The sequence below is a fragment of the Podarcis erhardii genome (assembly GCF_964252035.2).
Source record: "Podarcis erhardii genome assembly, chromosome: 8".
Lineage (NCBI taxonomy): Eukaryota > Metazoa > Chordata > Lepidosauria > Squamata > Lacertidae > Podarcis > Podarcis erhardii.
Window position 1 is genome coordinate 3,988,053 of NC_138499.1, and position 12,728 is coordinate 4,000,780.

The following is a 12,728-nucleotide window of genomic DNA, read 5'->3' on the forward strand; positions in this document are numbered from 1 at the left end:
TCAGAAGTGGCATTTAACTTGATTGCACAACCCCTAGCTTTTGAGCCTGCAAAGGGTTGGCGACAGCCCTGCTTGTTATAGAAAACTGGGACATCATCAGCCAAAATCTATTTAAATATAGTATGATCTTCAAAAATCTATGGAGCGGTCATAGGGAAGACGCAGCAAGCTTGTTTTCTGCTGCTCTGGAGTGTAGGACTCAAACGAATGGATTCAAATTGCAATTAAAGGAGATTTTCAACTAAATACGAGGAATAACTTTCTGACAGAGCTGTCTGACGGTGGAATGGATCTCAGGAGGTGATGTACTTTCCTTCGTTGGAGGTTTCCAAACAGAGGGGTTCTTTAGCTGTGATTCCTGCATTGAAGAGGGTTGAATTAGATGACCCTCCAACTCTACTATTCTATTTTCTAATACTTTGCTAGGACACCTGAAGAATCATCAAGTTGGCCAACATCTACGCCCTACACCGGAATGGGGTTTGGGTGTGTCCAGCAACTCCCATAATCCCTAATAAGTAACTCTAGAAAGACATCCACGTTCGCAGCAGCAGAGACCCGTCAGTGCCGTTCAACAGATCTATAAGGTTTCGAATGTCACTTTAGTGGGAAAGAATCTAGATTTGGTTTCTCTTCTGTACAGCTACACAGGCAGCCCTCTCCTCAGAGCCTGCTTCTGAGAAGGATGCAGGCAAGGCTGGTGGAAAGGGCCAAGGCCACTTGGACGTAACCCATCTTGAAGTCAGAGGCTCCGTTGACGTTGCAGAGGTCGGTGGAACAGCAGGAGACATTCCTTCTTCCCACCTTGAAGTCGCTGAAGTAAGGATCACAGGACGCGGTACATTCTTTCGAGATGACGTTGAAAAGGCCCACGACACCTGGGAAGAAGAAGATCGGGAGCAACAGCAGCAAGAATATTATTGGCACGAAAATGGAAGCAAGAAGAATTACCGAACGAAAGAAGAATGGCAAATGAAATTAATGTATGATGCAGAATTAGATAAATTCAGAGGAAGGATTCGAAACCTGCGGGATCAGAGATTCATAGGTGTTATGTACTGAGTTGAAAAGGATCCAAAATGCAGCAGTCTGATTGGTCCTAGAACAATAGGATCCAAAATGCAGCAGTCTGATTGGTCCTAGACCAATAGGATTCAGAATGCAGCAGTCTGATTGGTCCTAGAACAATGCAGCAGTATGATTGGTCCACAGGAACCACCCAATCCAGCTCCAGGTGGAAGTGAATCCACAACCTGATTGGCCTACAGGAGAATCCCGGAATTAGCCAATCATGTGCAGCCCATTGTGTAAATAATGTATATAAAGCAGATATTTTGGGGGAACTTCCATTCCTCCTCACCACTATGAGCTGAATAAAGAGTATGAAATCCACTCCCAACTCCGAGTATATTTCAGTAGAGGACTGGAGTAAATATTTGAACTATTTGAAAAGCAGTTGTGATAAACAGATTACGCTAGTAGGACTGCAAGAAGTTCTGTAAGGAGGATTAGGTGAAATATTGCAAGGAAGACTATGAAGAGAATTATTAGTTAAGGACAATTAAAAGTAACAGAGAAATTAAGAAATGCAGAACAAGTAATAAAGAACGGAAAATCTTCAGAGTTTGTTGACGGAAGCCTAAAATACTATATAAGATAAGAAGTTATGTTAAATGATTGTTGGAATTTATATGTTAAATATATACCGTATTTTTCGCTCTATAACACGCATCCGACCATAACACGCACGTAGTTTTTAGAGGAGGAAAATCCGTAGGCATGCCACCCATAGGCATTTCCTCCATAACACGCACAGACATTTCCCCTTACTTTCTAGGAGGAAAAAAGTGAGTGTTATGGTGCAAAAAATCCGGTATATATATATATATATATATATATATATGGAAAGAAGATCGGGAGAGTAGGTCATGCCAGGGAGGGAAAGTTGACGTTCCACTGGCCTGTTTGGCTCAGTATTGTCCACTCAGATGGACAGCAGCTCTGAGAACAGAAGAACGTTAGAAGAGTCTGCTGGATCAAGCTGATTCAGAATCCTGTTCTCACCAAACAGTGGGAAACCTCCAAGCATAGGGTTGCCGTATTCCAAAAAGTAAAAAAAAGGACACCCCAAAATCACCCGATTTTTTTTTTTTAGGAAATCCCAAAAATGTTGAACTTTTTTTAATGCATTTTTTTAAACATATCATTTCCAACAGTCATTTAACATACATTCTTATCTTATACAATATTTCAGACTTCCATCAACTACCCCTGAAGATTTTCCATTCTTTATCACTTAATCTGCATTTCTTAATTTCTCAGTTACTTTTAATTGTCCTTAACTAATCATTCTCTTCAAAGTCTTCCTTGCAATATTTCACAAAGTCCTCCTTACAGAACTCCTAGCTTAATCTGTTTATTACAATTGCTTTTCAAATAGTTCAGATATTTACTCCAGTCTTCTAAGAATCTCTGGTCCCACAGGTTTTGAATCCTTCCTGTCAGTTTGCCTAATTCTGTATAGTCCATTAATTTCATAATTGTTGAACTTTTTAAAGGAACCCCCCCAAATTGTTGAGCTTTTTTTATTTGCAAAAATGCCAAATAAATGCAGTTTTTGATTGACTTGTCTAAGATGCAGGACAAAGCGCCGCCTTTTGGAAATCCACCCTGGACATCAATTTGAAATCCCGGTAATGTCTGCGAAAATCTGGACGTATGGCAGCCCTATGCAAGCAGGATTGGAGAGCAAGAGTGTTCTCTCGTCCAGTTGCAGTTTCTGACAAATGGTACAGTGATACCTTGGTTTGGGAACACGAGTGGCACTGTGGGTTAAACCACAGAGCCTAGGGCAGAAGGTTGGCGGTTCGAATCCCCGTGATGGGGTGAGCTCCTGTTACTCGGTCCCTGCTCCTGCCAACCTAGCAGTTCGAAAGCACGTCAAAGTGCAAGTAGATAAATAGGTACCACTCTGGCAGGAAGGTAAACGGTGTTTCAGTGCGCTGCTCTGGTTTGCCAGAAGCGGCTTAGTCATGCTGACCACATAACCCGGAAGCTGTACACGGGCTCCCTCGGCCAATAAAGCGAGATGAGCGCTGCAACCCCAGAGTTGGTCATGACTGGACCTAATGGTCAGGGGTACCTTTACCTTTACCTTTACCTTTACCATACCTTGGTTTGCAACCATTTTGGATTACAACCACGTCAAACCTGGAAGTGCGTGTTCCTTTTCTGGGATTGCAACCCATTTTTGGGGGGAGGCCCCATTGGCGAAAGCGCACCTTGGGTTACAACCTGTTTTGGTTTACAACCGGACCTCCAGAACGGATTATGGTTGTAAACCAAGATACCACTGTATTTGGAAGCATTGCTGCCTTCAACGTAAAATTAATAAAAATGATTATTTATATATATAATAGCGAAAATAAGAATAGCGAAAATCAAAGGACATAGAGAAAGAATTGCCTTTCTTGCTGCTTTTGTATTAAAAAGGGGACATAGAGGTTTATTTTGAAAGCAGGAATTTTTATCAGTTTGGTTCCGATTTTTGAGGAACTGAGGAAGGAATAACAAACCCAACAGAGGAAGAAGGGCACCTAAGAAATGGTCTTACCAATGACATCTGTTTTGCATACTTGTCCAATTCCATCACAGTTTTGCTGTCCTTTGCAATTATTGTTGTTGACCTGGGTGTTGCAGGTGTAACACTTCAGTGAACCAGCTATAAGAGAGGGAAATGGTTTAATGGGGGGAAAGGAACAAACTGAAGAAGCTACACTTTGGAAATGCCTGTCTATTAATAGCAAAAACAAATCCCTGTGTTGCAATAAGAACCTTGAATCTTGAATTTTATTATTTTGGTCACAGACCAGTTCCATCCCACATACAATATCAAAGAAGTGATCAAACACGCTAGGGTTTTGCAATTAGGTCTAACAGGGACAATACAGATGTAGCAACAGTTAAAAAATATATAAATTAAAACTTAGTCACTAACATATAACCTAAAATTATAATATAAAACCTTAATCATTATGCTAGCACAGCTTGTTCCCTAAGTTTTATGGTAATCACACAGAATTTGTCTACCCTTAATGTGATCTCAGGATCCCTGTCCTCTACCAGGGATTTTAGACACTGAAGTTCAGATTCATTTGGAGATTTTTGCATGAGAGACAGTTTCTACCTCCATCAAGCTGCAGGGGCAGACTCGTTCTGCGTATAGTTTACCCTCGAATCTGCCCTGCAATAAGGCAGATGGCAGTATGTTGAATCTAGCGAGGGTAAATGACCGTCTGTATTTAGGTATCTGTAATTTTGACAAGAACCAATCACAACAATACAAACACAACGCGTAGCCTAATCGTTAGTTGAGAATATATAATTAGAGACTTTGGGAGAGGGTTCTCACCCGCAAATTATCTGGCTGATTTACAAATACCTAAGTACAGACACTCCTTTACCCTGGCCAGATTTAACGTTCTGCCCTCTGCCCTGTTGCTAGGCAGATATGAGGGCAAACCATATGAGTCACGTGTTTGCCCATGTGGCTCATCGGAAGTGGAAACAAGTCTGCATGTATCGCTGCACTGTAGTTATTACGAGGACCTACGCCTGACCTTTATTGCCCCAGTTCTACAAAAGCTTAAAAATGAACCAGAACTCCTATGTATGAGAGCCTTGGTAGAAGATAAGGTCCCTGAAATTACGATCAATGTTGCCAAATTCTGTGTAGCCGCTATTAGGCGCAGGAAACAAGAGCTTTCCAATGTCAATATGCAGGCGAAGGCAAATACTTAATTTTATTTATGCTGTCTAATTTTAAATTGCTGTTATGGCCTAATCTGTATTGAAATTGTCCTTTGTTTTTCCGGTGTTATCTTTTGCTGACTAGCTGTACGAGTTAATCTGGTCTGTGACCGTTTAATAAAATTTGATTTGATAATCGAATAATGATATCATTCCAATTATAGGAAGAAGCCAATCAAAGTTCATATGGACAATATAACAGAGCAGTAGCGAGGGCCGCCAAGCTGTGTGCTCAAAACAGATGTCTAAGGACAGTCTCTCAAGAGTCTTTCGAAAGTTTCAGCAGAAGACGTCTCAAAAGCCTCAAAAGGACAGTGTCTCCGGAATGATACTACTGTTTCGTAATAGTCTCCATCAGCCGATGTTTTTCAACAGAATATGTAAGTAAGATTCATACTAAGGATCAGTGCTCACTAAATAATACCAGGCAAGTGCCTTCACTGTACTCTTTTTGAAACCTGTTAAAAACTTTTTTGTTTAGGCAAGTCCAGTGCTTTTTTTTTCTAAAAAAGAAGTAAAAAAAAAAAAAAGAAGTTTAGGGGTACTCTCCTTTTCCTACTCATATTGAAATACTGCCCCTTAATGAGACCAAAGTTAGATTCACAAAATGTTTAAGGGTATGCGTACCCCTGCGTCCCCCCTAGAAAAAAGCACTGGGCAAGTCTACCAGAGGTTTAGGAAACTGATGCAAGTTTTAAGCTGTTTCTCCCTCTATTGTTATGTTAACTTTTCAAAAGTCTTCAATTACTGTTGTCAGTTGTTCTTAATGATTGTTTTATCCCCCTTTTTTGTAAACTGTTTTAAGGTTACAGGCCATCAAAATCAGACAGTTGTCAGCTTCCATATCTGAGATGTTAGAGAGAGTTCAAGAACAATCTTACATCCTTCCTGGAACCTTAGTATTTATTAATTGATGCTTTGCGTGAGTACAAGAGGACCATCTTATAATCAAAAAATAAACCAGGGGAAATGACACAGTTAAGGGGAAGCAGGCGTAAATCAGTAAACAAGTTCTTTGGCTCGGCTCCTGTGTGTTAGGGCACTGGACGCCTCTGCCAAAATACGCACATTTCACAATGCAATTTTAAACCTAGCACACATAGGTTTTCAAACCAATTCCCCCCAATAGAATGAATGTCTGAATATCGCTTCCCTCTATATTATGTCTGCACTAGATCGTTGTCACGCTGTGATGACAGTCTGAGCCACCAGGAGGGGCAAGAGGCACAAGGCCTGAGCTGAGACTTAGAAGCAGGCTCTTGCAAGGATATACCTCAGAGCTTGAATGGGTCACCTCGGGAGGAAGAAGAGGTGTGGCTGTGACCAGCTAGAAGTGGGGCTCTCCTCTCTTTCTCCTGGTGCTGAGGAAGGCTTGTGTGTGTTGTGTGTGTGTGAGAGAGAGAGACAGAGAGACGGAGAGAGGGAGAGAGAAAAAGAGAGAGAGAGAGAGAGAGAGAGAGAGAGAGAGAGAGAGAGAGAGACTGCAGACATCATTGTCCTTTGGGAAAAACTCTGGGTGGGAGAGAGGGTGGCCAGGGGGTGAGGCTAGGGAAGATATCAGAACCCTTTGTGGGTTCAGAAGTTGAGGAGAAGAGATATGATTGTCATTTTTGAGGGGAGCTGTTGGTGAGAGAAAGGGAGGCCTGGGGTGGGTGGGGAGATATTGTGGCACGCAGAGCAGGACAGCACAATCCTCCCTCCCAAATTCCTGTATATATCCATTTTTATGCACACCTTGCCTTAGTCTGCTTTTTTTTAACATATTGTTTGGCTGGAGAACTGCATTTCTCCAGATTTTGGAGGACGGCTCTATTTCCGTCCATAGATTGTTTCAGAAAGTGCAAATTAGTTAGGTTCGCCTTTCAGTGTGAAGCGAATTGAATTCTTACCCCATCTCTGGTGCCAAGTATCTAACACAGTAATTTCTGGCATGCCAAATATCAAAGACCGTAACATGCCAAATTCCGTTGCACGCCAAACGATAAAACTCTGGCAAATATTGACATTTGAGGCATTTGTAAAATTCCCGTCTCGAAGGTTTGATTAAGAGTCAAAGTTTCAGAGAATGCTTGGGGAATGTTAACAGGAAATAACCCTAATAAGGGCTGTGGGAGCAAACTCGTTTAAGTTATGTTTTGGAGGTCTTCCAAGTACCAGAGACCAGAGTTTCAATCCTTACTTGGGCATTTAGAAGCTCACCGGGTGGCCTTGGGTTCCAGTCCATGTCTCCCAACCCAAATCACTTCACAGAGTTGCTGTGGGCATGAAATGGGGAGGTTGAGAACCATTTTTGCCACTTTGATCTCCTTGGAGAACAAAAAAGATGGGATATAAATGCAATGCAATCGATCAATCAATCAATTGATCAATCCATTTATTTATTGCACTTATATCCCACCTTTTCCTCCAAGGAGTTCGAAGTGGTGCACATGGTTCTCCCGCTCCTTATTTAATCTCCGCAACAACCCTGTGAGGTAGGTTAGGCCGAGAGGCAGTGACCGGCCCAAGGTCACCCACTGAGCTTCATGGCAGACTGAGGATTTGAACCCTGGTCTCCCAGGTGAGAGTTGGACCATAAAGAAGGCTGATCGCTGAAGAATTGATGCTTTTGAATTCTGGTGCTGGAGGAGACTTTTGAGAGTCCCATGGACTGCAAGAAGATCAAACACATCCATTCTTAAGGAAATCAGCCTTGAGTGCTCACTGGAAGGACAATCCTGAAGCTGAGGCTTCAAGACTTTGGTCACCTCATGAGAAGAGAAGACTCCCTGGAAAAGACCCTGATGCTGGGAAAGATGGAGGGCACAAGGAGAAGGGGACGACAGAGGACGAGATGGTGGGACAGTGTTCTCGAAGCTACCAGCATGAGTTTGACCAAACTGCGGGAGGCAGTGGAGGACAGAAGTGCCTGGCGTGCTCTGGTCCAGGGGGTCACGAAGAGTTGGACACAACTAAACAACTAAACAACAACAACTCCCAGGTCCTAGTCTGAAGCTTTAACCACTCCACTCCACTGGCTCTGGTTGGCTTCTGAATTAAGGTTTTGACAGCTCACAGAGCTGAGTTTCCTAGAAGAAATACACTCAGAATGCAGAAAGACCACCTGAAAGACTTACTTGGCTGCATGAAGAAGCTCCCGGCCACCACGAAGATCAGAAGGGCCTTCATCGCTGGTGGATGTCTTCGTTGCGCAGGGAATGGAACATCCTCACTTCTGGGGGCTGCTTTATATACTCTGAAAAGTAACTGTTGGCCCACATGAGACTGGGAGGGTCATGTCCAGGTTCTGGCAGGACCAATGCGGCTTCTTCTCACCAGGAATGTGAGGCATCACCAACCCTCCTCTCCAAACAGAAGTTCCCTGCCTGCCCTTGCGGTGCCCTTAGGCAACTCAGAGCACAGCAGTGGAACTAAGTAGATGAAAAATGAGGTGGGCATAGGGTGCGGTGGGTATTTTTTTTGGGCAAATGGTCCCTTCCCTCCTTGATCAGGGCGGATGAGATTTCTTCTGCTCACATGTCTAAGCGATGACACTCGATTTATCCACCCAGACCGGCATACCTTGGTCTGTTGGCTTTCATAGATGCCAATTATGAGCCGCCAAATTCAATCTGAGCTTAGGGTTGGAGGATGCCTGAGGGCGTCTAAGTCAGAACAGGTTAAGCTTTATCTATACCTGAAAGCTATTTCCACACCTTAAGACACCTTCAAGCAGTGCAAAGTCCACAGGCCTTGCTGCTAACATGCTGCCATCAGGAGTTGGTATCCAAAGGAGACAGAGCTGTTTGGACCCAAGAGGAGGATTGCATACAGTCATAGGATGGTAGAGTTGGAAGGAACTTCAGGGGTCATCTAGTCCAACCCCTGCAATGCCCAGCTGAAGACTCGCTGCCACAAACCATGTGGAATCACGGCATGTTTGCCACGACGCCACACACACTGAAAAAGCCACAGGATTTGAGCCAGGAGTCAGCTGTTGCAGAATGTCCGTTTTCAGACTTTCTTTTTCTCCTTTAATGAAATCAAGTTTATAGTAGGGGTACCTCGGTTGTCTAACGTCTCGGAAGCCAAATGTTTCGGTTTTCGAATGCCGAAAACCTGGAAGTAAATGCTTCTGTTTTCCAACGTGCCCCGGAAGTCGAACGGCTTCTGCTGAAGTCCCCCCCCCCCCCAATTTCTCCACTGAATTTGCGGACCGCCTTTTGTGCCTCGGTTTTGGAACGTTTCAGAAGTCGAATGGTCTTCCGGAATGGATTACGTTCAAAAACTGAGGTACCACTGTACTTGAGGAAAGGAGCAACTGTGCAGATATTTTATGGAGGGGCTTGGTAAAACTTTATGATGAAGTTGCTTTCCCCCCAATCTGGTGGAACCCTCTGCCACAAGAGACTAGGGCCCTGTGGGACTTGACATCTTTCCGCAGGGCCTGCAAGACAGAGCTGTTCCACCAGGCCTTTGGCCAAGGCACAGTCTGACCCCCTCCTTTGGTAATCCCCACAGAACTCTAGCCCAATAGTTGCCATGAATTTGATTTTGAATTGATTTTAAAAGGATTGATTTTAGAATGCTGTGTTACTTTTATTGTTGTTAGCCGTTCTGAGCCCGGCTTGGCTGGGGAGGGCAGGATATAAATAAGATTTTATTTTTATTAAGGTTGGGGAAATACTGTTGGAAGATTTTATTTTTATTAAGGTTGGGGAAATACTGTTGGAAGTGCGTTGGAATCTTAGAAACAAAGAGTGCATGGTTCAACTATGGAACTCACTTCTGCAGGCGGCAGAAATCGCCACCAACTTATACAGCTTTAAAAGACAAATTAAAAGATAGCGATGGGCTACCAAAGGCTGCTAGTCGTGATGCTAACATGCTCTGACTACCACCATCGAAGGAAGCAATGCTTGTGAATTCCGGTTGCTGGAAATCAGAGGATGAGAGAGGGCTTTTGTGCTTGAATCCTGTTTGTGGGTTTTCCAATAGAGGCATCTGCCTGGCCTCTGTGAGGACAGGAGGCTGGACTAGATGGGCCATGGGCCTGATCCAGCAAGCTCTTTTATGTTCTTAAGCAATGCTCTATAACAACATGTAGCAGATGAGACCAAGGGTTCCTTTAAGGCACCGTCCTAAACTTTCCCTGCTTAGCAGCAAGACCTGCTTGTTCAAGCTCTACATAGTCTGGCATAGGTAAAGGGACCCCTGACCACTAGGTCCAGTCATGGCCGACTCTGGGCTTGCGACACTCATCTTGCTTTATTGGCCGAGGGAGCCGGCGTACAGTTTCCGGGTCATGTGGCCAGCATGACTAAGCTGCTTCTGGCGAACCAGAGCAGTGCACGGAAACACCGTTTACCTTCCCGCCAGAGCGGTACCTATTTACCTACTTGCACTTTGACGTGCTTTCAAACTGCTAGGTTGGCAGGAGCAGGGACCAAGCAATGGGAGCTCACCCCGTCGTGGGGATTCGAACCGCTGACCTTCTGATTGGCAAGTCCTAGGATCGGTGGTTTAACCCACAGTGCTACCCGCATCCTGCCATAGTCTGGCATAAGGTTGTTTTTGTTGTTGTTGAATTGCTCTGTTACTCTAGCATTGACAGTGCAATTCTATGCAGGTCTACTCACGTTTCTGAGCACAATTCAAAGTGTTGGTGTTGACCTTTAAAGCCCTAAACAGCCTTGGCCCAGTATACCTGAAGGAGCATCTCCACCCCCATCGTTCAGCCCGGACACTGAGGTCCAGCTCTGAGTGCCTTCCGGTGGTTCCCTTGCTGCGAGAAGCAAAGCTACAGGGAACCAGGCAGAGGGCCTTCTCGGTAGTGGCACCTGCCCTGTGGAACACCCTCCCATCAGATGTCAAAGAGATAAACAACTACCTGACATTTAGAAGACATCTGAAGGCAGCCCTATTTAGGGAAGTTTTTAATGTGTGACATTTTGATGTATTTTTAATCTTTGTTGGAGGCCACCCAGAGTGGCTGGGGAAGCCCAGCCAGATGGGTGGGGTACAAATAAATTATTATTATTATTATTATTATTATTATTATTATTATTATTATTATATTGCTCTGTTACTCTAGCATTGACAATGCAATTCTATGCAGGTCTACTCATGTTCGCAGCCTTCATGATCACTGAGGTTACCCACAGAAGCTGAATGAATGTTGCAAATTTGTCGAGCAAATTACGTGAAACAAGTGAAATTATTCGCTCAATTTGTATGTTTTACGGAGATCCGGTTTTTTTCCTTGCTGCCAAATTTGGGTCTCCCTTGGTGAAGGATTTTGATGACGTTCTAAGCTCATAGCTGTAAACACCACTTTGGCTCCATATTTATGCATTGCAAACGACAATAGAGGCAGTAATAGTCCTTCCGTTGCAGCTGCTCTTGTGTGTGGCTCTACTGATGGCAGCAGACCTGTGTGGATGATCTATCATCACCAACAGCATCAATTGCCGTAGTCTGGTTTCAAATCTCTGCCCACCCATTATGTTTTGCAACAGAGCCCTGTAAATTTGGCAACGTTGCGCCCATTTTACAGATGGAAGGCTGAGCCTCGTGAGGTAAGATTTGAACCGGGGGCTTCCTGAACTCACACCCAGACCTGGAGGTTGTTGCAGCTGCCTGTAACTCAGAGCAGCAATGCAGACAGAACAGGAAAGCAAGTTTTACAAGACGGCCCCTTATACTATCCTCCTTTAGTGAGCCAGAGAAGGTTTTTTTCTGGCCCTGATCCTTGAACTGGAGAGACAAGGGGCTCAACCACAGACCATCTGCATGGACTCTACCACTGAACTACGGCCAAATCCGGCCAACTTACTGGGCACACATTGGATGGCTTGTCTGTCTTGCAAAGGAGGGTCCTTCTTGGGCTTTGAGTCTTATTGGTTCAGCAGCCTGCTAGGATTTGACATCAGCGCTGGGTGAAGTGTCATAAATACTTGCTACCTGGATCATCAGGCAGCCAGGGCACAGGTGCTGCCCAATTAGCCTGGTCCACTTTTCACTGTGTACAAGAGTGTGAATCTATGATAACATGGACACTGAGTCACCCCCAATTCCATAGTTCTTTGTTTGGCCCGGTATTAAATTTCTCTGCTTTTCTCAAAAAAGAAAAGAAAAAAAGAATAAAGCAGCAGAGCAGCATTCAAAATTGAGATATATTTTTCTGTCTCTGTGGAGAAGTTCCACTGCTTCAGGTAAAGCCACTTCCACCTTAGGAGGAGGTGGGGTTGTCGGCTTAATGCCTCCTCCACTCGTGCGGTGGGTGGAGACCAGCCCCGCGTGATTGGGGGAATTCCCGGCCACGTCACCCCCTGGCTGACCAATCGGCTGGTTCTGGGGGCATGGCCTGCCCTATTTAAGGCAGGACGTGGCCGGGGATCTCCCTCTTTTGCCGCCCGCCAGCTGTTCCTGCTTTTCCCACCCTCCCACCCTATAAGGTTTTCGTTCCTTGACCTTGCTATGGACCTCGGTTGGTCGCCGTTGAGGGGCCTGCTAGGAATTTTCCCACTTGGCAAATTGGCACCAGCCACTTGGTTTTCACCTACCTCGTAGCAAATCATGACAACGTTCTTGGTATTGGCGGTTAGGCATTGGTATTGCTCTGTAGATGGAAGACGGGAGGTAGCGCCATCACCTGCCCCACATATTGAAGCGTAGTCTGGTAAAGGATTCCAGGGGGCGTGGCCCTGTTCGAAGCCTATGGAGGTGAGGCCCTAAGACACGCCCCCTAGCGGTGACCCCGGGGGAATCCCTAGTTGATGTGCACCAGCAGGACTCCCCCTACTGGTGGTTAACCCTTCCCGGACTTCCCGGACAGGCTGGAGTCGGATAGTCGGTTAGGACCAATGTCTAAGCCAGTACTGCTCATCACCTGTAACCAATAAAGTTGTGGCCTTTTTTCACCCATTAACCATAATAAT

The 12,728-nt window shown here is 44.8% G+C and overlaps 1 protein-coding gene across 1 annotated transcript; it reads right to left on the reverse strand.

Annotated features, from left to right (window-relative positions):
- Positions 1-583: 583 nt before the first annotated feature.
- Positions 584-11,765, reverse strand: LOC309349024 (prostate stem cell antigen-like). The gene is made up of 4 exons (XM_081874880.1): positions 11,624-11,765; positions 7,926-8,055; positions 3,614-3,721; positions 584-878 (listed from the first exon to the last, which is right to left on the reverse strand). The coding sequence occupies exons 2-4, from the start codon at positions 7,975-7,977 to the stop codon at positions 664-666; spliced, it is 375 nt and encodes a 124-aa protein (XP_081731006.1). The 5' UTR covers positions 7,978-8,055; positions 11,624-11,765; the 3' UTR covers positions 584-663.
- Positions 11,766-12,728: the final 963 nt, after the last annotated feature.

What these genes read in the sequence shown, in the direction of transcription:
- LOC309349024 (XM_081874880.1), bottom strand. Translation starts at nt 7,977, where the DNA reads ATGAAGGCCCTTCTGATCTTCGTGGTGGCCGGGAGCTTCTTCATGCAG. An exon ending in GAGCTTCTTCATGCAGCCAA is followed by an intron (nt 3,722 to 7,925) that starts GTAAGTCTTTCA and finishes CCTCTCTTATAG; the next exon opens with CTGGTTCACTGAAGTGTTAC. An exon ending in ATGCAAAACAGATGTCATTG is followed by an intron (nt 879 to 3,613) that starts GTAAGACCATTT and finishes TCTTCTTCCCAG; the next exon opens with GTGTCGTGGGCCTTTTCAAC.